The sequence below is a fragment of the Pomacea canaliculata genome, linkage group LG6 (genome assembly GCF_003073045.1).
Source record: "Pomacea canaliculata isolate SZHN2017 linkage group LG6, ASM307304v1, whole genome shotgun sequence".
Taxonomy (NCBI): domain Eukaryota; kingdom Metazoa; phylum Mollusca; class Gastropoda; order Architaenioglossa; family Ampullariidae; genus Pomacea; species Pomacea canaliculata.
This window is the reverse complement of record NC_037595.1, coordinates 27,691,234-27,715,809: the sequence shown is the minus strand read 5'-3', so window position 1 is coordinate 27,715,809 and position 24,576 is coordinate 27,691,234. Positions and strand designations below refer to the sequence as shown.

The 24,576-nt window shown below is 45.6% G+C and overlaps 1 protein-coding gene across 7 annotated transcripts in view; it reads right to left on the bottom strand.

Annotated features, from left to right (window-relative positions):
- The window catches only part of LOC112565664 (neuron navigator 2-like), a 207,750-nt gene that overhangs the window by 59,201 nt on the left and 123,973 nt on the right, over positions 1-24,576 (bottom strand). For 6 of the 7 annotated variants that reach the window (XM_025241282.1, XM_025241280.1, XM_025241284.1 and 3 more), the window contains exon 2: positions 4,207-4,324. In XM_025241282.1, coding sequence (XP_025097067.1) covers positions 4,207-4,324 — 118 coding nt within the window. Of the gene's footprint in view, positions 1-4,206; positions 4,325-6,535; positions 8,443-24,576 lie in introns of those variants that run through there. The other variant, XM_025241281.1, reaches the window with a different exon arrangement.

The following is a 24,576-nucleotide window of genomic DNA, read 5'->3' as shown; positions in this document are numbered from 1 at the left end:
AGCCACTTAGCTCACAGCCTCCAAATCTCAGCCTAAAACTTTATTTATCCCTGTTTTCCACACCATCATCTTTCACAAGTCCAGCGGCGGGAGGCAGCCATTCTCCGTCCGCCATTGTGGCGGCTGTGGTGACGTCACAGGTCATCGCCTCGCTGGACTATTTCGATGTGTGTGTGTTTTTTTAACATCAGGGGAAGGGGAAACGGGGAAATGACTACAGGACGGCTATTTCCATAGGGTTACTTTTCCCTGGGTCCGTCGTGTGCAAACCTGCTGAGGTGACTGTAATCTCGTTTACTAATTACACAGCTGGAGGCGGGAGAGGGGTGTGGACAGCGAGGGCTGATGACTCACCCACACCCAGGCTGCAACTTGACGATTGACCGCCCGACGTTGGTTTTTTTTTTTTTGTGTGTGTGTACGCCATCTTAGAGTCGAACGCCCGCACGCACGCAGGCGCCCTCTATGTCTCGGTGGTCTTTTGCAAGTTTCAGGAGAGGGGAGGGCACTCTTGCCGTCAGTGATCGCTGTCCTCGGGGTAATTAATAAGATTGATTAGGCCAAGGTTGCTCACTGCGGTTAACATCTGGATTTATTTCCCCTGCAGACATGTTCGAGCTTTCAGAGCTCTTCAGAACTGCTGGAGCTTCCTCCCTCCCCAGACCCCTCGACAACCACCACCACGACCACTGCCACATCTGTCCCCTAACTCTTGAATTTAAAAAAAAATTATTCTGGTAACGAACAAGACGGTCACGAATTTGACCTGGGGCTATAGTCATGACGAGGGACAACTCATTTATTTCATGACATGGGGCCCGTATCATGAAGTAGAGGTAAGGTTTACTAAGGATGAGCTATTAACCGGAAATAATTTAAAGTATTGTAACTGGCGGATAGCCTGTAAGTCACTCGCCTTGTGTATAGTCTGTAACTATGGTTACATAGGGTCTGCCAGGGATGCAGGCACACACGTCTGTGATCTCTGACAGACATCTGAGGATGTGGGTATTGGAGGGAAGTAAACCCGGAGGTAATGATGTGCCGTTGGTTCATGGACTAAGCCCCATGGCGTAAGCTGGAGGGCAATCTCATGTTTGGTGGTAGTGGCAGGAAACGGTGCGTGAGAAATGAAGCTTATGACTAGGACTGTGGTAGTGATGGTGGTCGATGGCGGTGTTGCTGATGTGGATACAACGGGTAATCGCTGTGCAAGGAACTGGGTCACAGTGTCATAGTTTTTTTCTCGATGGCTGTAAGGCACAACAGCTTCTCCCCGCACGACAGCGTGCCTAGGGCAAATCAGGCGTAAACATAAATTCCTTTTCGTAATTAACTCGAGATACAGGATATTTTTCCTAACTTGTTTTTATCAAAAATGAAGAAAATCGTTGGGGCGGCTTCCCCGAGATCGTATATTCACGCACAGCAAAGTCTCACCAAAGTCTCGCGTGATGAGATGTCATTTTGTCCCAGGAAATGCTCACATCCCGCACAGCAAGAAAACCTTTTTAAAATTTTATGTCAACAGCGAAACTTATATGATTAACAGTCCCTTGGAATTTGTGCAAATGGCGAAATTTCACGCGAGATTTTTTTCTCTTTATGTAAACAACAATATTTCGTGTGATAAAACTTTGTTTTCTTTGTGTAATAAAGGACGAAACTGTGCATCTAAAACATTTATTTACTTTTTTTAATGTGTTTCCTCTGCACATAATTTTCGGACACTGTTTATGCGTGTGTGTGTGTGTGTCGCTACCGGTAAACTATACAGAAAAACCTAAATTTGTTTACACAAGAAAATGTATTTTTGAGACAAATGTTTGGGAGGGTGGTTACATCAAAAGCAAGATGATGAAGGTTTAATTAAAGTCAGCCAGACCCGTAGTGGGGTTTATTCACACGGCACTAAAGCGTGTAGCTTTCTAATTTACACCTGAGGGGGCGCCTGTAGCTATCCCAACGGTCGAGAGAACAGAGAGGGGGAGGGAGAGAGTGGTGCACTGCTGACAGCCTTGCACACCAGACACAGTTGCTTCCCTTTAACCATCTTTTGCAACAGCTGCATCATGAACACCAACCGGAAAGTCCACAGCATCGACAATCAGCGGCCTGCCTCCCTGCTGCTCCACTCCTCTGGAGCTAAACGTCGGTCACGTGGTGCTGGTCCTCGGTCACTATGGTAACGTCAACTGTCCACCATCACCACCCTACCCCACCCACTTCCACACCGTCCCACTATTAAAAGGCAGCCGTCACTGATGTGGCTTTGGGTGGCTCAAGATACGGGTGGGGGTGAATTTAATCGTGTTTGATCTATCGAAGTGAAACGCGTGTGCGCGCTCTCACACACAACAAAGGATCGCTAGGGGCTAGGTAGGGACAGGAGTGAAAACAAACAAAATGAAATAAATACAGGTAAATACAATATTTTTAAAAAATCAAAAATCAAAACTAAATGAAATATGTAGGATTTTACGATTTGACCGTATAGTTCATTCATAATGTAGGATATGCACCCAGGTTTTCACGATTTCCGCTGGCGTGACCCCGAGGTTAGCTGCCTCCGTCATGTCCGTGGCTAGGTGATGTATTATTGACAGCGACACTCGAGTGTCTCACCCATAATTAGTCTCGACCAGCCAAGCTCGAGTCACGTGGCAGGCGATCATAAACAAGGTTCAAGCCGCCCTGCCACCCGCCTCCTACCATTGTACCCGACAGGCACGCACACACTGACGTAGCACCCGTTTGCGACTGTCATTGAAGTATTACCCTGGGTGTGGGAGGGTGTGGTTGATGCTTTACACCGACTAAACAACTGTCGAGGTTATCTCAAGTTACCTGAATTAGGTAGGGTAGCCACTTGATGGCAGACCGAGATAAAACTGACCTACAGTAGGATGAATATGGTTCCACAATCTCCTCCCTGTCTGTGACAAGACACTCACACAAAGACAGAGCAGATAGAAAGAGAAAGATATAAAAAAAATAAGAGCACTAGAACCAGCAACACAACGAACTGAATCAAAATTATTTCTATAAGGGATATGGAACTGCTAAGATGGAATTATCGATACAGTCTGGTCTTGGCAGACAATGCGATTAAACAAAACGAATCCTTGATTCCTTCTTCTATCATATTTTTAAAGTCACGTGACTTTATTTTAGTACCACAAGTCCAGACTCCTGCAATCTTCTCGAGGCGTTGTCTGACCAATTCCTCTCATAATAACTTCCACCCTCGCTAAGCTTCTTAGCATTTTCTCCTCGTGAATTCTACTGGCACCGCCTTCACCTACTTGTACCCGAGACAGTTTTAGCAACTTAATCCTGTATTATAAAAAAAAAACCGAAACAAACGAAAACAGAAAGACGAAAGGTGTTAAAAAGGGAGATAACAGAAGCCTCCCAAAATATTGATGAAAAAAAGTGCCTATAAGGGGAGACTACTCTTGCAGACATCTGCTTCTGCCCACCAACGAGTAGTCTGACCACAGCATGACGACTGACTGCAGTGCTTTCCTCCCCTCATGTCGTGGGCTTCAAAACAGGGAAACCGAGCTTCACGAGACCTGTTTGTTGTTATTGTCTAAACTTCAGACGCATCTTGTCAGAACAACAACTACACTGTGACCCCTGACCTGACCTGGAGCATGCAGGACACGTGTCTGTATTTACTTCGCATGTTATTGGTGATTGTATATCATTTCAGTAAAACACTTGGAGTAAATTGATGAAAAGCTCTATATGATTCTTTACTGATTATTATTTCCTGTTGTTATTAGAGCCACCCAGGGTAGTCTTGGCAGTAAAGTGGTAAACTGCTCGCCATCGCGTGTGTGTGTATGTTTGTTCGAGTAAGCGTCCGCATACATCTGTTAGAGTCATTCATAACGGGTTTTTTTTTTCTTATTGTTCCAGTCCAAAAGGTCGGTCTAGAGGCGAAGAGTTCAATGCTTGTCACCAAGACAACAAGGGCCTTGTTCAAATAAGTTCAAATCCCACCTCCTACACACTTAATTTTCTCTGAGTGTGGCACTAACTTGGACTTGTTGACTGTCAATACTACGGTCTCAACGTTCAGTACCAACATCCATCAGTCAAAGTACACGCATACCTATAACACGCACAGCCAAACATACAAACATCACCAAGTCCACGCACACCCAGGAAGACAGGAAGACAGACCGCTGCACTTACTGACGGCTTCAATGACTTCCGCCAGGAGGACGCCATCTGCAATGTCGTGTTGCAGGTCTGTGATGAACTTTTTGTTTCGCGCCTTCTCCAGGTAATGGTTGGCCCAGTCCGTGTAGATCTGCAACAAAAGGTGAAAACGACAGGTAAGCGACAGGAGAACGACAGGTAAGCTCCTGACGAGGGCGGTTGGAGAAGACGCAGGTAATTAACGGCCACCTGTACAATGATGTCATCTTCAGTCAGTGTACCACCTGCAATGAGCTACACAATTCGTTTAATAGCAGGCAGCTCCCCCTGGATTTCAGATGTCCTGCTTTTAAAACCTTGGGCAGAAATATTAAAAATGTCCGCGGCCGGCAAAGTTTAAATTCAGACCTCCGAAGAGACATGCCACCGTCAACCCTGCCATACATTTCAATGCAATGTTTTAATACAAGGGAACACTCCATGATCAGATACACGGCAAGAACATCAATCAAACGACAATTTAAAGGCAAGTGCTCACTTTCAGTGATATTCCTGTGAGATGGCCACAGCTCATGAGGCAGGGTCTGATACATTAGGAGGAGGAATCTATGTGAAAGGTGCATTAGTGGGAATTTTTATTCCATTAAAGACCCGTATCTTGACGCCGCGTCATGCCGATGGTTCAAGAAAGGGCATTAAAATTGTTAGAATCCGATTATGATTATTCATATATTTCCATTTCATCAATAATTATTTGAAATAATAAAAAAATGACTTGCCTCCAAAACAAGTCACAAGCTTAAACAGTGCATAGAAATACATGAACACATGCGTGCGCACACACACACACACTAAAATACTCAGATAAAGAACTCAAAAGTCAAAAACTTAAATTTATAAGATAATCCTCCTTCTCATATTGTTCTATAGCCTAGTGTGAGCTCTTCAAGAAATCCAATCAGATGTTCAGTAGTTCTCATGTCCATTGGCAAACATGACAGCATGCTGACCGGAAACAGCGTCACCTGTGCGCTGTCCAATCAGAACTTACCATGTTTATAAACCTCAATATATCTTCGTAAACCTCATTCCCCGTAAATCTCTGTTTACGTCCAGTAAACATATAGATGCGCTAAATAAACATCAGAACATGTCCCTCCTCTCACACACTTCAACCTCCCCCTGCACTCAGTCAGCCTCATTAACAGTCTGTCCTAATCGTTGACCGTTATTTCCGTTAACCAGCTCTAGTATCTATCAAGATTTAAAATCCTTTATTAATCTGTCGCCTTTTTAAGGGGTATTGAGATATTCAAAGTACATACATACAGATTCACACACATTTCTGTTTATTATAATATACAGTAACTATCAACAACACACACACACACAGGTCGGTTTATGACATCTAATATTTTTTTAAGTAATTTTCTGTATCATTCACTCATTCTTTCCTTCTTCCAGCTTTGCATGTATACCTGCATATGTGCTGACATAAATCAAAGCATGTAAACACGTGTAAACAAAAGATACATTTTTGCCATGTGATGTTTTCTCAATAGTGTACTCGTGGAATTGATTGCATCACCTGTTGTCGACCCTTGACCTCTCCCTACACAATCTTCACAAAGCTAGTAACTAACCCGCTATGGCTTCAGTGAAGTGTGAATAATCCATCCTCTTAAAATTATTTTATTCGCATCGCCTTAGCACAAAATTCGTTTCGAGTTGTCTGACCAGTGAGTTCATCATCCGATGTGTTGGAATCGTGGGCTGGGTGAGCACATCGTCCATACAAACCTCGTTTCTAGTTTCTATCTTCACAAGCGACGGTCTGTCTGTACCAGCTGTGCATTGCGTCACTGGCCACCCACCCGACCCCCCGGCCTGCGGTATTTTTAACGGTTCTTAACAACCTTCCTCACTTTCAAACCGACAAACACTTCTTTCGTTGTCTTCTCGACATCAACGATTCTTCTCTCTTCCTCTCTCATTTCTACATCCCTCACAGATTCACACAGACAAAATAAACAGACTTTGGTCCAGTGTACAAAGAGCGATTAAGTCTCAGAGACTCTCAAGGCTTTTGGAAACTAGGTCACTGTGACCTTGTTGCAAAATGATATCCATAACGATAAATAGACAGAAGAATGAATGATAAAACAAGGAGAATTCTGTAATGTCCACAAAGATAGTTTTAAAGTTAACATTCACCACACTTCAAATAATTTTCTTTGTTGGCGTTATGGAGGTTGTTTGTTTGGTCTCCTTTTCTCTCTCTCTCACACACACACACGCACGCACGCACATAAATATATTAAGGAAGACAATGATAGAGTGCGACAACTCCGTCACTTCCTACCTTGGATTTGAACTTGTCGTTGAACATGCCGTGGAGATGGTCTCCTCCTGGCAGGAGAGCGGGGTACTGGAAGATTTCCATCCCCCCTGTAGCTCCCCCCAGACAGCGAAACCATGTACACTTTCCGAACATGTGTGCGCACGCGGCTTCCTACGTCATTGAAGGACTTCCGGTACAGATGCTCTGCTGCACCACAAGCTTGGATCACATTTCACCAGGTCACATGATGCTGTGACCTTTTCATCCTTTCTTGATACCACAATTATGCAGGTGTTTTCTTTAGTGATGTCACTGACAAAGTGATTCGGCAACTTAGCTAACGAATGGAGGAGTTGTTACAAGAGCCGGTGGTTGTCGATCCCATGAGCGACAATAGTTGGCATCGTCTGGTGCTTTAGTTGCGCTCTCGTCGTGTTCGCTCGTTGGTATAACATCATTGCAACCGAATTTCCAATAAAGCATCCATGCTCAAGATTGGTTTGAAAAAAATGTCTCCTTTCACTTCAATCAAGTCGACGGGAGTCCTGGGAAAGAACTTCAAATGTAGCAGTGAACGCCAGACGGACTGCAAAAAAAAGCTCACATCTGGAACCTGCGATGGTGACACCTCTGACTACCCTGATCTCTTACATCCAACATCGTCTGGTACTTATCGCTTATCTATCGTTTAGCCAGCTGCCACTAAACGACCGCGCACTCAGGTTACGACATGAAATCATGCACGTGAAGTCATTCGCCTGTGACAAACAGTGAACCTCCCTCCCCTCCATCTCTCCCCCTTCCAGAAGCAGCCAAGCCAGGAGTTGGCCAGGAGTATGCCAGGAGTAAGCCAGGAGTATGCCAGGAGTACCCCAGCACATCTCCAGGCTCAGACACATGAATCCAAGATAAACTTTAAATTTCCATAACCGTGGGCCGCCTGAGCCGAGACCACTGCCAGCCGCGGATACCCCGGACGACGCTAGTGATGAATGGATCACTCAGATGGAGCAGACATGCGCACTGGCTGGTTCCGGAGACCCAGCGCGTGCTGTGCGACGTCCAGAGTCCCCCTTCCTCCTCTCTCCATCTCTGTTTTCTCTAGTCTCTGTCTGCTCCAGTCACTCGCCCCGCTCCCTGTCTCTCCCCCAACATTAAATATCTGTCTCTGGCATTTAAAATACAAACGACAGACGTCAGCCACGTGAAGGATGGATTGTAAGAATAAACGTTCAAAAACGAAAGTGTCAGGCCATCTGGAAATCCTTCGTTCCCAAAACAAACCGAGGTGGACTAGGAAGAAGGTGTGACGAGTAGAGTTGTGAACAAGTTATATTTCTATGTTCGAACAGAAACCTGTGATGACCTACCAAAGAACACCTGCCAGGTGCACCACACACACACAGACTCAAACATACTTAATCCGATGGAATTCATTGTAAGAAGACTATGTTATCTAAAACCAGGTAAAATAATCCTCTGTAAACACACCCTTGGCTTTCTCTCTCTCTCTTTCTTCTTTCTTTAACTTGTTCATTTCCAGTGCATAGTAATATAAAAGTTTGTTATCACACTACATTTTACAATGTCCTCAAGGACTTTTCTCTCAGAAACAATGCGCTCCTGAAGTCGAAAAACAAACTTCTGCGCATGTCCAAAGGCTACAACTTTTTTTTCCCTTTTTCAAAATACATATTTCAACAGAAAACATTAAATTCCCTGGGAATAAAATCACATTAATTCACAACATTCTTCTCTTTTTTTTTATTACAATTGTTTTCTCTAAAACCGTACACACAAACTTTCTTTTACTTTCTGTCTCCTTCTTTCTCATTATTTCCCTCACAAACTCTGTCTCTCTCTCTCCTCTAGGTGAGAAAATGTCAGTTCAGACAGTCTGACTAAGCTTTCTACAAACTGTAAGATATTTATTTAAACTTGTGCTCCGAAAAAAATCATTCATTTTCGAGTGAGCCTCGCGGCAGCTATATCTGAAAGAATGAAATGTAAGATCAACGATTCCTGCTGATTGATGGCGGAGAAACGAAAGAAAAACGAACATCATGCCTTCAGGCCTGGCAGATAATGTCCTGGGGTTGTGAACATGAAATATGTAATCTAACCGACCACGGCCTGGCATTCTCAACACAAAAACATTCAAAACTTCCTTTCGACTTTTTTTTTACAGTGTAATTCTATTTGACATTTAAAAACAGAGTTTACTCATTAATGATTTCAAACAAACTTCCCGGTGACAAAGATGGCCGCTCTTGTCCCCACCCTGTAGCCCCCATCATCACAAAGACAAGCAAACCTGAGAAAAAGACCTCAACTAAGAATGCACACCTGATGTTGTGGAGAAGGAATAAGTGTTCAACCGCCAAACATGTCGGCGAAGCAGGTGGACGAGCGGCGAGAAACATGTCCTGCATCCCATGATGCACTCTGATTTATTGTTTATCGTACATCGATACCCGCAAATGATGTACCCGTCCGTGCAATTCATTTCCCGACACCCACCCATCACTCATTTACCTGGGTGCATTCTAATTCTCTTCTGATTTAACGGCTCTCGGCGATGGTGGTGATGATGATGAGGAGGAGGAGGAGGAGGATGGCTTTTCGGCCAAAAGCATTTTATTCAATAAATTAAGATTTTGCAAAAAACTAAACGAATCTTTTAATCGTAACCTTAAATCATCCGATCTGCGTTTCATGTATGAATTTCCCTTACAGGTCTCTTCATGGAGATCGACCGGCTGGGGGATGAGGAGAAAGGTAAGGGTTAGGCTGGAAGGAGGCAAGTCATTAACCCTCCTCCCACACCTTTCCCAACGATCGTCGCTGGTCGGTCTGCGCAGTGAATCAATACGCATGTCCTTCGATTAAATAATAAAAAAAAGATAGTCCGAGAAGTGAATCCACCCTGGCTGACTTGAAATACAGGTTGGGCCGTGAGAGAAAGTGAATGAAGGTGAAGGAGGAACAAAGCCGCTCAGTTTTGCTCACAGATAAAGGAGTGATGATTGCAGAATTCAATATGGCGACTGTCAACTGACGCAAACATTTTCCACTAAAAAATAAATAAAAACATCACGCAGTGCACAGAGCTGTGAAGGCTTTCAATCTAATTTTAGAACACCCTGCTGCTGGTGTCGCAGGACGTCAGTCGGGCGAGAGGGAGGAGAAAGGCCAAAGGTCACGGAGGAAATTCATGCTGTCTTCTCAAAAAGGGTGCTGGAAGTATTGAGAGCTCTAACAAATGTGTCTGAAGTATCCAGTGGTCAAAATTAGTATAAAAAGACAGGAGAAGAACTTTGAGGTGTGAAGCTTGGTCATGGTCATTGAATACAGAGGATCTGACATCGTGGGACAACGCTGAATGAAACATTTTGTTGAACTTCAGTTTTAAAACTTTGAATATATTTTCCTCTCGTTGGAGAAAAAATATATTTTTAAAGTTGATTGAGCTCTTCTTTGAAGACATTCTGACGAGGTTTTTACCTTTCGGATGCCTTGTTTCAGAAAACCGACTAATGGAGGGTAGACTTGGGTTACAAGTCATCCGCAAGGTGAGGAGAGTTCGTTCTCACAACAATCCTTCACATCCTGTAATGTTGTTCTTATGTCCACTTGCTTTCAAGAAACAGCATTTGGGTTGTTTATCCTGTGTATACATGGCAACCAAAGTATCAGATCCTCCCAGATGTAACGTTCGAAGCGAGGGCTTGTTTCTCGAAATCAAAGCTCGCGTGACGTCACGAAAATGGAGGGAACAGCCACGACGACGGAGGAAACAAGGAGCAGGGGTCAGACGGAACGAGCCGAGGAAGTAAGGAGAGAAGGAGGAGCGAAGCAGCGTGGTTAATGACAGCAACAGCTCAGGGTACGTGAGCAGTCTTCAAGCTACCCGTGAGGCATGATGGGGTCCCACAGCTCAGATCCACGTGAGCGATTGGACGTCAGGACCGACAAACCTCCCGCGGAAGCCGCCAGGGGCGATAATAACCCCGGCAAGATGTATGTGTTGGACCTCGTCGGCATCTCCGCGGGTCGGAAATTCTAGCTATTTCCCCCGCAGTCACAGCACCTCGCACACAAACAAGTATGTCTGCCCTGCGGCCAGCAGTCCCTTCCCCATCTCCTCCTCACTCCTTCTTTCTCTCTCTCAAACCACCCACACACACAAAGACGGTCTGTTCCTTCAAAATCCCACGAGTTAACACAGCCACACCTACCCTCTCTGACCAAACACACACATGCAAGAGAGGTATAAAAAAAATGTCAGTTTGATTCTGTAAATAATTTCAGAATTGAATAACAAGGAACTGTGCTATTATTAGCTTCCAGGTCCTCAGAAAAGCGCGTGGAACTTTATCAGTGAAAGATAAACTCTAACAAAACATACATAAAGACTTTAGTTCACGCGGCCAGGAAGGAGGGAAAACTGGAGAGTATCAAGTATCATACGAACATGCTTGAGGAGAAATTTTCTCAGCAACTGCTACCCAGGCGCTGATAGGACTCGCAGCTCCATCCGGAAGAAGATGGAGTTACCTCCCGCTTCAGGGGCACACCCGCGGGGTTGCAGGAGTGGGGGAGAAAGTTTAATGAAGTACGCGCATCCCTTATTTGTGCTTCGTCTTCATCTTCAGCAAAAAGGATGTATAAATCTTGAGCCCGATAAATGGCAGGTAATTTGGCTCCGGAGTCAGGTTTCCAGCTCCATCTATACACTTCGGAATTGCGATACGGTAGCAAGTCTACACTGACGATAGTATCGTGGAACGTTTGTCTCACCTGCGACTTCGTTTTCACACCTTTCTATCTCACCTTTTCCTCCCACCTCTCTACGATTCGCTTAACTTTATTGTGAAATAAATTTGTAGAACTAGGACGACTCCCTCCCTCCGATCCAGTCAGAATTTCTTGCTGTCATCGCCTTCACTCAGACATTTATGAGCACATTATTAATGTAATTATTAATTAATGTTGGACGGGATGAAGATGTAAACGCTCATATAGCCCCAGTCGAGGTCTGGGAGGAGCAACAAAGCAACACCTGATATCCCCCGCCCACAACTTTCTGTCTGTCTGCAGCGGGTGGATAACGAGCTCGTGAAGGCAACACTCCATCCGTGACTGTTGGAAACATTAAAGTTGCGCGCTGACAGACAGAGATAAACCCGGGTTCCATGCTCCACTGGGAACTGTGACGTAATCATAACGCTTTTCTCATGCTCTAGCGCACACACGCACACACACATGCACGCACAAAGCAGCTGTACCACGATTATATACTCAATCAAAACTTACAGATGAGCGTACACGCACACAAACATAACTGTGCCTAGACGATAGAAAGAGAAAATAAAGGTTGGCGGCAGACAGAATGAGATACGGGGGATGGGAGGGCGGAGAGGAAATAAGGAGACAGACTGGGGCAGACGGAGCGGTAAGGAAAGGAAATGAGCGCGTGACAGAGAAAAAAGAGATAAAAGGAAAAGGTAGAATGGGAGTGGAACAGGTAAAAATGGGAGACAGAATGAGAGTGGAGAGAGAGACACACACACGATTGCACAAAAAAGACACACAAAATAAAAAATAAAATAGAGAATGAACTGAACGGGAGGGGGAGAGAGAAAGAAGGAGGGGCAGGGAAGAAGAATGACAGAGATGTGGGAAATAAAGAATAAGAGTGAAGGAATGACAGAAACAGGAGTGAGAAAGTAAAGGAGAGAGAGAGAGACAAACAGAGGTGGGAAGCTGCCAACTCAAACTAAAAGCAAATCACACACCCGGCTGTCACCCAACACTCCGCTGCCTCGGATCCAGCACAAGACGCGAGTGCACCCGACATGTTTCAGAGACCTCCCCAGAGACACCCGCCCATGAAAATTTCAAACCGCGACAGTCCTCCCTCACAAACTCGTTAAACCCTGAGTGCCGAGGCGCGGACACTTTACCTCTCTGACTCACAGCAGATCTCTTTCACTTTTATTTATTTATATTTTTTTCTGCCAGGAGAACCATTGTGTCTTTACTTTCTACGGATTCGGGTGGGCGATCAGATGGAGAGTGGCTCACCTGACCAAGCATGATACCAACGGCACGAGCGCTACATCCAGGGTTTAGCCAAGAGGTTTAAAAGCGATGTTAAACTACCACGTGACTACCTGGACTACTCAGTAGCAGCAACCATAAGGCTAGAATGAAGCGGGAGGAAAAGCCATACCTCGTAGCCTGCTAACCAATGTTACATACGGGTGGTGGATGGTCCTCTGATACCTTCAAAGTCTCCTAGAATCCGTGGTAACCCCATTGCACACACCTCCAGCTTCATGGCCAGAGGGACAAGAGTTCGACGACCATGAAGAACTTTGACCCCAATACTTTTTTCGTGACCCTCTTGCACGAGAAGAAGATGAAAAAAAATTAAAGAACACAGGTCGTCGGCGCAGGTATGACACTTCGTTTCCAGTGGTCAAGTGGACAATATTAGCCACGCGGTCCGAGCACATCAACACCGCATGGAAACAACAGTCCAGAGAAACCAAGATGGAGGATTTTTTTTTCTCCCTCTCTCCTCTGAAAAAAAAATCCAGACGTTTCACAAATTCCGTTATCAGTGCTCCTCCAATGATGAACGATGAGGCAGGGTGAACCACACTTAGCAACAGATGAAGCTGGAAGGTCGTCCTCTGGAGATCACCAACGACTGTCTCGCAAGGTCTCGCGAGACTGTGACGTCATCCTCCGAGCTGCCGGGGCGTGACGGGAACAACTCAGCCTTGAACACATGCGGTGCGCAGTGACGTGCAGTGACGTGCGGAGGGACGAGACAGACACGTGCGTGGAACACCCTCGCCTTCCTCTTCTGCTGCAGCGGGTTTGCAGCACGAGCAGCATCAGCAGCTGGGGTGGGAGCGAGGCTGGGGTGGGAGCGAGACCGGGGTGGAGTGGGGTGGGGTAGCAAGAATTGATTTCCCAGATGAGAAGGGTCGGCTGGCGGCAAAGTTGACTTTCATTGTGAGCTCACGGGACGGGTATGTACTCACGGACGCACGGATCCACCAGACCATGTCCTACGCACGGCGAGTACACAACAGACGTAGGAATGTAAGTATTTACACTTTAGAGACAGTTGAACGGATGGTTGGCAATTTACTGCCACGTGATACAGTGAGAAGATTGCACTCTGGGTGAGTGAGTGAATGCAAGTTCTTGGTGATGATAATAATAATGATAAGATCTGAATATCTGACTAATTTTCCAACAACCCTGAGGGGTTTTTTTTTTCATTTTTTTTAAGCTTCACAACAGAGAGAGAGGATGGAGGAAGACAGGGAAGGGGCAGAACGAGAGACTGGTTGCAGACTTTTAAAAAGTGATTACCAACAGAGAGAATATTTACTTTCCAATTTCGCGAGGGCACACCTACTTTTGTGGGCATTAAAAGAGGAGTTGGTCGTTTAAAGCCGTTGAAGGGATCTCAAAGTTCCAAGGTGTCAGAAAAATAAAACTCAAAGTACCAAGGGAGAACACCACCCGAAGGACTGACAGGTAAGACTTGCAGTCACAGCCACACACCACACCCGGTGCTGAAAAATAAACTTTCCAACGAAATGTGCGCGAGGGATAGAGAGAAGGGGAGAGAGAGAGAAATTAGAAGTGAAATAATGGTGGAGGAGTAGAAATATAGAAAGCTTAAGAAAAAGAGCAACAGAGGAAGATAACCCACACCCGAAAACATGAAAATCATAACAAAGTCCTCAAAAAGACCAAACATTATGGGAAAATATTTTGGGTTATATCTTCCGGCAGGATGAGCGGGAAGAAGCTCAGGAAAGTTGTACATTCTTTAGTCCATCCCCAACACCCGACACCAGCACCCGACCCCAGCACTTCCTTCTTACTTTTCTTGTCAGGCAGCCACAGATGCTTCTAGGAGGAAGAGGCAGGCAATTATTCACAGCGTCTGTAGAGAATGCACGTGCAAACACTCGGCCATTGTCGGGAGCCTCGGTTCTGACTGAACTTAAGCACTTTCATTATAAAGTTTGTGATTTCTGAACGTATAAATCAGCAGACACACCCCATCTAAAGACAAACACAGGGTAGAGACACAGGCTCACTAAAGGTGACACAAGATTAAATAAATATAAAAATAATTTTACTTACATGATGTGACATCCCAGCTTGGACAAGTTCGCTGACTGCTACACATCAAAATAACCACAAAAAAGTTTTTTTTTCAACCAGTCGACGATGACAAAAGAAGAAAAAGTAAACAATTCAGCAGCGTGACATTAAGCAAAGGAAAATCCCGGCACATCGAAAATTGAAGACAGGTTTCAGAAAATCCTCCAAAAACAACTGAAAGAGGGAGAAGGAGGAGACCGACAGGTAACATTATGTTAAACAGTAGAAAATGGTTTTCTCTGGAATTCATTCACTGCGAAGTCAGTCAGCCTGTCTCTCGACTAACACACCTTCAGTGCTTAAAGGTCAACACGAGTGCTACATTTTTGTTGTTGTTTATCATTGGGTGAAGTTTATTTTAAATAACAATTCCCAAAATATGAGTATAGTTAGTTTTCAGCATTAAACTTTTATTTTATAGTTATAACTGACTGCTGATAATGACATTTTGACAATTTTTTGTTTTTGTTTTGGTGTGATTAAGAGAAAAGCATCAATATATATTTCTCCTATCTCTTCGGCATAAAATACCGCTGGGATATATTTTTGTGATATTTTATTTCCAGTGATTTTTCGCTGAGCGCTCATGTTGTCCTTTAAACAGTTGCGATTCCGTGCTTCGCTTCCCTCAGTTTCTTTGAAAAATATACGTTATCCGCCATAACAAACAATGTAGAAACCGTCAACATCAATCACCAACATCCATCTGAGTGAAGCAGACGGCGTCTACTGACGTCACAAAGAGGCTCGTGCCCATGTTGTTAGACTAAGTAAAAGCTTTACGATGTCAAGCACAGGATGCGGGTGAGCTGTAGGGTATCGATGGAGGAGATTGAGGCTCGGTGTGTGTGACAAACAGCAGAAAGGACAGGGTCGCAGGGGACATCGACAGCAGACATCTCTAGCCGCCATGTTTGGTGCTGGTCCACAAACACACACACAAAAACACACAGACAAACACACACACAAACACACACACAAACACACATGCGCATTGCGAGGGCAGGGAGACGAGAACTGGAGCCGAGTGCCACAGCTTCCTGTAGTCTACACACCCTTCCTCCAGATGCCAATCAATCATTATTTCGGCTGAAAAATGGAAGGCGGAGTTTGGTGGATGGAGGAAGCCTCCCTCGCTGCTGTCTAGGACAAGGGAGACAACTCGCAGCAGGAGGATTTTCTCTCGCCGGTGTCTGTATGCGGACAGCCTCCCCCTGCGGAGGACGGGAGAGCGGGTACAGCCTGGGGTACTCCATAGACTGACCCCCATAAAATAAGATAGCTGGGGTCTGACCTTTGCTACAGATTACCACTGGTTTTTGTTGTTGTTTTTTGTTTGTTTGTTGTTTTTTTTGTTGTTGTTGTTGTTTTGTTTTTTATTTTGTTTTGTTTTTTTGCAAAAAGAAGACAAAAGTTAAAAATGGACAGAAAGTTTGAAAGACAGAAATGCACTAAAGATGACTGGTGGGAATAGTGGCGAGGAAAAAAAGAAATGTGTGTGTGGGGGGGGGGGGGGCGGGAGGGGACAGATTACAAAGTAATTGAATGTCTTTAACATCCCATAATCCATTCATTAACGCCCGTCCTGGGCAGACACTCCCTCTCGTCAGACTCTCGTTGTTCTGAGAGACATGGCAGGTGAGGCTGAGATTCCTCGCCATCAACGATTCCGTAGGTGATGGTGCAGAGTAGTTTACAGTCTTGGGGTGGGTAGGAGGCCCTACCTTTACCTACTTTTCTCTGCCAGCTGCCCTCCCTCTCTCTCTCCCTCCCCGACTCACAGATGGTGTGGATATGTACTTTTATCTCCTCCACAGACAGCAAGCACCCCGCTAGCATCGCGGGTGCACAGCGGCAACGAGAAGTGTTAACGATAATTGTGATAACCATCTTTTTCTTTTCGACGACGATTGCTCTCTCTCTCTCCATCTCCCTTCCCTCTTTTATTTTTCCACCAACTCCCTCTTCCATTTTGAAAGTTCTGTTACAGTGATTGAAGATTAAGTGATAACTGAACATTTGTTGATTACAACCAAACGAAGTACACGCGCCAGCTCCGGTGATATACCAAACCATTGAGGGTGTTGTGAGAAGCGGGGTAGAAGGGTAACACCATACGTGGACACCAGAGAAATGTGGTAACAAGGTAAAATGAGGAACGGGAGGGTAGTAGAAATGGTGGTCAGAATTGTAAAACGATAGATGTGGAGGGAAAGCTGAGGTTTATGATGAGAAGATGGTTGTGATGTGTCTGTTAAGCAATAAATGCAGGGAAAGGTGTGCGGGTGTCACCCAGGGTACATTTATTCGCGACAATTCACATCCCACGTGTGCTTGGACATGTGGACAGTGAGTTTACCTCACCCAACATCCCGCTCTCCCACCCGCCTAAGCACTCCATTGACCTCTGACCTCTTTCTACCTCACACTAGCCTCTTCCTCTTCTCCACCATTCTAGAGTGTCGATCGTGCACACACGAAAATATTGTTGCTTCTTGAGAGGAACGGAATGTGTGAAAGTTATAAAAGGAGAAAGAGCAAGAGAAACACTGAATAACGGACTAAGTCCCTACATTAACTCATTTAGAAAGAAAATTAGTTTTTATTGGTTCTGTATCCTCGGACAACACTTAAATAAGTTTATTGTGGCATCACACGGGGGACGGGGATAGGGGTTAAAAAATAAGAAAAAAAAACCGGGGGATGGGGAAAAACAGAGAGAAGGAGAGGGAGCAGAGACAGACGGAGCAGGTACAGAATGTGGGTCTGGCGCCACAGTTTTTGAGCAGGTGATTACCTCAGGTAAATGAAGCAGGCTGCACACTGCAACTGCACAGGTAGATTGCAAGACGGAACCTGCAGGTAACTCCACTGGTTCCAAGGTGCACCCTCCCTTTAAAGGGCCACTACACTCATCAACAATGATATGATAAATTTAAACTGGATTTATTGTTCTTTAAACGGCATTTCGTCTCGGAAGAATATACTTTTTAATATCACAGCATGTCAATAATTACAATAATCTATGGTGTCTGTACACACTCACACACACGTCTACATACAGGAATGTTCCTTCGCCTCATCACAACCATCAGTCCTTCACTCTCGTCACCAGGCCGCCACCTGGCGTTCTGCACCACTAGCTCTTTGTTCTCTTATCTCCCCTTGATGCCAGCAGAGCACCTGGGGATGCCTCACCTGTTACTATCCTCACATCAAACTGCCAGTAAGATGAAGCTGGTTTCAATATCCATCCTCTCATCCCTTTGACTTCTGCCCTGGTGGTCCAGCAGCAACTCATCCAAAGCGAATCCGTTGCACATGAAGGGAGCGGGAGCTGGGTTCCGATTGAGGATCGGAGGAGAAACAAATTTCAAACAGAAAGCTGCGCTTCCCTTCCTCTAACCTCTCCTGTCTCAGCAGCATCACTACTCACACCAAAGAAGCTTACCCTGGTGACCACAAAATAAAATGAAAATTTAACTAAGAGAATGGCCACAGAGCAGTTTCATCATGAACACCGGCCAACACATCTTCCTGTCTCCTGCAGGAAAAACGATTGCTGGTACAATGGCTTTCCCATCCTTGCATCCATCCTGCTCAGACTGTAGAACGAATGACCAGAGGACTGATGTGGCTTCAAAGGATCTACATGCCCCCCACACCCCCGGGGTTAGACTGCCTGGGTTCAAGAGGTCACTGCACAACTGAGATGTCTAGTACACTGCTGGCCTCAAGAAGAGGTGTACAGTGTAGCCTGAACATAACAGTATTTAAAGATCATGCAAGGTATGAAATTTCAAAAGATGAGGTTGTGTGTGTGTGGTGATGGTGGTGATGATGGATGGAGTGATGGAGAATCGGTGTGTACCTCCCAGCCAGCAACTAAGGCTCATACACATGGAATGTTTCCATGGAAACCTCTGATAAATACTGTCTATACAGGGAAATTATATTAAGCCGCAAAAAAATATATTCTGTCTACATAACAAAACGATTTCGACACAACCAAAAACAAAACTCACAGAACTGAGGGCCGACAACTCTAGGCTGGAGAAACACGAAGAAAGTTCAAGAAAAAGCAGTCTATGCTAAACCTCCAAAAGATATCCAACATTTTCTGTCAACGAGATACAAGTTTCCCTCTAAATGATGGATCGCATTTGTATATGAGAGGAGGGGCGGAGGCGCAAAAACTAGAGGAGAAGATGTTAAAGGGCGATCACTCTGGTGCCAGAGAACTGCGGGTACGAGTTGTGGCCGCCTGTGAAGCGCGATTTACCAAGTATACACATAGTTTATGAACTTCTCGCTCCACAAGTGTTTTCTTCTTTCTTTCGGGTTATTGTTTGTTTGTTTCCTTTTATTGTATTTTCATGCTGGTTGTCTTATCTTTGTTTTGATTTCCCATGAATGGAAGTAATGGAATAACACGTGATATTATTACATTTATTATTACAGTTAGTCCAGTTCACTGCTGCATTACAATTACCGTTAAGTCTTCAGAACTTTCAAGGAACATTTAACCGAAAAGGAAGAGAAGGGGATGATGGAGCAGGTAGCACGCGCATGCTATGTTGTGTAAATCTTTGCACTTGAAAATGTCAAAAAAAAAATCGTCTGTTCAACGGATGGGCAAGTAACTCTCAACTGCACATCCTCATTCTAGCGAGACGATGTCAAACTATTAAGGCGAAGTTATATTCTAACGAGTTGCAGAAGAAGGTTGTTATGTGTGTACAAGCTTGGAAATAAGCAGAAGAGACTAGAAAAGAGAGAGGGGAAAAGAGGAACAAACAAAACTGTGTTCGTGTCTGCATTATCTTCCCCTGACATTCATCATCGCTCCAACCGAAACAAAACTCAATTAACATTTGCAGGATTAGCAGAGCAAGTGTACCCACATGACATTTAAAACTCTGGCCATGATGATGAGGCCACGTGCACCCACAACAACCTCTACCCCTGTGGCCATCACCACGAGAAGCAGACAAAAAACCCACAGCCTGCGGCGGCAGCTGTCGGCACGTGGAGCACCAGGAGAGGAGGTGATTGTGAACTGCGAGTACTGCCAAGGAGGGTTTCCGGTGTTTGCTTGGACCAAAGCCACAGGTGAAAATACCTGGCCACGAGTGAAAAAACACAGTTGAACGGTTTTCCACAGATTTCTGCTCTGCAATAGTTGTCACGGCTTGAGCTTTGCTGAGTGTTTTAAAAGGCGACAGTGCCACACATCGTGTTGACATCTTCCATAATGTTTGTTTGTTCAAACAATTGTCGCGCCTTTTGTCGTAACCCATGTCCACTAGTCCGGGTGTGCGGGTGTAGGTGTGTACGGGTGTACGGGTGCACCTATGTTTGTGTACGAGTGTACGGGTGTATGGGGTGTACTGGTGTAGGGGTGTAGGGGTGTACGGGTGTGTGTACAGGTGTAGGGGTGTACGGGTGTAGGGGTGTACGGGTGTAGGATTGTAGGGGTGTAGGGGTGTACGGGTGCGTTTTTTCAGGCTCGGCTGAAGTCTTATTCCGAGTGTGTGCCCGGGTGTTTGGGACTCGCCTGTGGGTACCGTGTGCAGGCTCCCGGGTACAGGCGCTCGCAGTGGCATTATGCAACAATGCCAAGCACAACTATTATTTGCACAACGCTTGGCAGCCGAGTGCTGGCCCCTGGCAGGCAGCGCCACAGCTTTTATCTGCCCTTGACCCCGCCAGTAACGCCGGCACCAGAGTTACCTGCCAGCTTGGAGTCTGACATCTGCAGCTGGAGGCAGCGCGCCACTCACCTGGTGTACAGTCGACGGAGGCTTTGATAGGTGTGTGTGTGTAAGTGTGTGTGAGAGAGAGAGAGAGAGCAAGTCTTCTTACTGTGTGTTTGTGTGTGCGTTCGTTTCTGTCTGTGCGACTGTAAGTGAGATTGTTGCTGCTCGCTCATTCGTAAGAGGTAAGGTGTGCGTGCGAGAGTGTGTGTGTGTGTAAAAGGGGGGGGGGGGTCGGAGGTGAATACACATATGTTCCATTGGCATTTCCCTCCCCTCCTCCACACACACACACACCTCGAATACGTCACGTGCATTTGGTTGTAACGCGTGCAGTCCCTTCTTCGGTCTACTTTCGAACTGTCAGTGATTGTAACAGTTTCAAGACAAAACAGTTATATATATATAAGATAGACATTAACATACGTATATTCAAACACACACACACACTCGCACTCAAGGATACATTTGCTAGCGTGTGAATGCACGCACGCGCGGACTGACACCCACACAAGAACACTGATCACATGATATCTTCCGCTCCCGTCAACTGCAATTAAAGCTGAGGGTTTTCTTCCCTGAGTTCGTATCTTACAGTAGGACACACAAGCCATCCGACAAAACAGCTTCCGGGGCAAAATACATGTCGCTAGAACTGACACACAAATCATCAGACAGGACAGCTTCTGTGACGACACGTCGTCGTCAACACCATCATTGCCGTCAATCTCTCCATCGTTGCCATCGTCATCATGATATCCACCATCACCGTATAAACTAAACTTAGCCAGCGACACACTCGCAGACATCAGGTCTTGTTCGTCAAGCTCACCAACAAATACTCGAGGACAGGTGTTGCCGCCATTGAATAGCAACAGACAGAAGATTTTCAGTTTAACTTCGCTTAGGAAACTCAGTAAACCTTCAATCCTTTGAACTCAAGAGTCAGCAGGAAATGAAACTTCAAGAAAGCTTTATTCCTGAAAAAAAAATCAACCCTCCAAAGGAGGAAAGCAAAAGGTACTCACGGCCGCCATCTTGTTTACCTACCTCCAGCGCTAGAGATCGGTACTCGTCTGTGGCACCCGGTGGTTCTTACCTCCTACCTGAACTTTCGGATTCTGGGGGGTGCTGGCGAAAAGTAAACAGTGAGACGAGATGGAAACCCACAGAAGGGAAGAAAAGTTTCAACCTGTGTAGTATCGCATGGAAGTAACAACGACTCGCCCATACTATAAGATTATTCCAGAGTCTCCGAAATCGACGAAAGATACACAGAGGGGGATAAAGCCCCTGACATGGGAAAAAATTTAAGATTACGAGCATTTCGATCAACTCCTGGAAACATTCTCTTGAAATATTATTATAACTATAAGTGGCAATTTCTGCCAGCGGACTAGTCTGCCATGTCCCCGCTTACCCCTCCCATGACAAAAGTAGATAATGTTTGGTCCTGTAATGACCAAATATTTGAATATTAAATTTTTTAATATTTATCCCTTTTTAATGATGTTGGGGCTTTCACGAGGACGGTCCCTGAGCTGGAAGTCACCTGGGTCTGGAACCTAGCTCACAGAACTGCAACATTGGGTGTGGACTCTTCCTTCACCTTCTGTGTCCCTCCATTCGCCATCCCCACAGATGTACAGCGGGGAAGTGTATGGAGGCGGGGGGAAGCTGACCTCGAGACTAAACGATGGAAGGAGGAGAGGGCAGCAGGGGGCCACAGACAGTCGATAAGACCTGAGAGTGACTACTCAACAAGAACCTTCAGTCTAATCGCAATTGTAGGTCGTTGTTAGTATACTGACATGTCATTAAGTCTGGAAACTAATGGCATCCCCCACCCCTTCCACCCCATCCACCACCACCACCACCCGTAATTACAATTTAAATAGTGGGGAGGGGAAAACAGTTGTTTTCGCAGTGTGTATCTTTACTTGTATGTATGTTTGTGTATATATGTATTTAATATATATTCATATGTTGCAAGACCTGTACATCCAATCGTATGAAATGTACCGACAGCTTCCTCATCCCATTCTGCTCTCTTCACGTCTTCCCTAAATACTTGAGCGCTAGAAAGTAGCCACTCTTCACACATCACATCTCCCTCCCTAAACCCTCCTCCCCCCGAAAGTGTGGGTTAGCTTGTGACCACGTATGCGTCCGTGTGTGCGCGAACGTGCACGTGTTTGTGTTCGTGTGTGAGTGTGTGTGTCGGGGATAGGATCCCAACGAGCAGCTGGCAAGCCCTCGCGCACTATTTTTTCTCTGTCCCTCTACAGATGGTTGGGGTTAATTGCTGATCCTAATCTCGCGCGCGAAAGCTACTCCCCTGCGGAGAGTTTTGTCTCTCAGCGAGGCCGTGAAGAAGTGGGCATATTAGTGCCAGCAGCCGCCTCCGTGCTGAACACCACAGCAGCCAGGATGGGGTCCTGATGAGCCACTCACACTACCAGCAAAGTCCTTTAGACATCCTTCACTTCTGTAAAATATCTAGAACTCAGTTGCAGAGATAAGACTAGGACTGGTGCTACTTCATGTCTCCGGCCATCTCTCGCTCCCTCAATATCATGTGTCAGATGAAGTCGTGAAATGGCGGATACCAACGGATTCCAACGACATCAACGTGATGACGAAATACACGAGTTTCAAAAAAACTGTTGTTTCTGTTCTCTAGATTTACTTCATCAAATATTTTGGAAGGGAGATACTGATTAAACGTGGAAGGAAACTAAAACTAAATGTTGTGAAACAAGGGTGACCACCCCAATCTCTACCTCTAACTACTTGAAGCGCAGATAACTCTCATTGCAGATGGCGCTGCAGTTTCATGGCTTGGTGCTGACTCTGTAGCACTCTCTCTCTCTTACATCTTCCTCTGAAAAAAAGTTTTGCTGAATGGCTGCATGCAGACTCCACGTGCGCTGCCACGAGATGGCGCAAACTCCTTGTTGCACTATTTTTAGCATCCTCCCTGCCGGTGAAGACGTCATCATTAGCCACCTGAGGGACAGTCTCGCCAAGCTCCCAACCCACCGGAACATGCACACCCGACCACGTGTACCTGGATTTTGGATATTTTACATCACTTGCCAAGCACCCACAGCAACCTCTCACGGGTGGAGGCTGGGTTCGGTGATGACTGCCTCTGATGCTGGCACCCGGAATGGCGTGACGCAGAATGCGGCATCACGTGCACTTTGACGACTTACCTGTCTAAATTTTACTTTTCGTTGGATTCATTATCTATCAAGATGTCGACAATGCAGCTACAACTGGACAGATCATCTGTAACACTACAACCTCTGTTCCTGAAGTCTTGTACTTCCTTCACCTAGTCTGACTTCTCTTCCACACGGCAACACGTGATCTATGCTACTGACGTCACAGACCATCCATTTAAAGACCAATGACGTCACCAACGATTGTCGGTTTCACGTGACTCTGATACAATCAGCACACCATATCCCCTGTCTGGGGATGCTGCACGAACCTTTCCCCACCTGCGACCAGCCCCTCTCAAATCTCGACAAATAAAACAATTACATATTTTGCTTCCGTCGCGCTGTTTGCTGTTGCCGGTGCTTTGCGCGCGAGATGTAAATAATCATAAGCCGATGAAGACATGCTTTCCCCACCTTTCCCCACCTGCTCGCAACTGGGGAAACAAACACTGGCGTCTCCACATAAAGCCAGCAGAAGGCAACAGCCGTGTGGAGTGGGGAGGGGTTAAGGGTCAGGGGTTAGCAGTTATCGCTGAAAAAAGCTAAACGAGAAAAGAAAGTTGATACTTCCGGCCAGTAATTCGGATTTTTGTTTTGTTAGGGGGAAGTCCACATAAAGAGGGATGTGGATGGGCCTCTTTCCGCTCAGATGTTGCTGACAGTTTAAAAGTGTTTAAGAGCCAGGGGTCGGGATGGAGTGAGGTGAAGGAGGATAACAAACAGCAAGTTGTAAACATACAGGAACACACCAAAAAATAAAACAAAAACGCTTATGAAAGCTCGTCAGGAGATTCGTACCAGCAGGTAGGAGCCAAACCATTTTCTTTAATAGCATGGATGGACTTTATATGAGCCAAGTGTGGCTTGCCACATG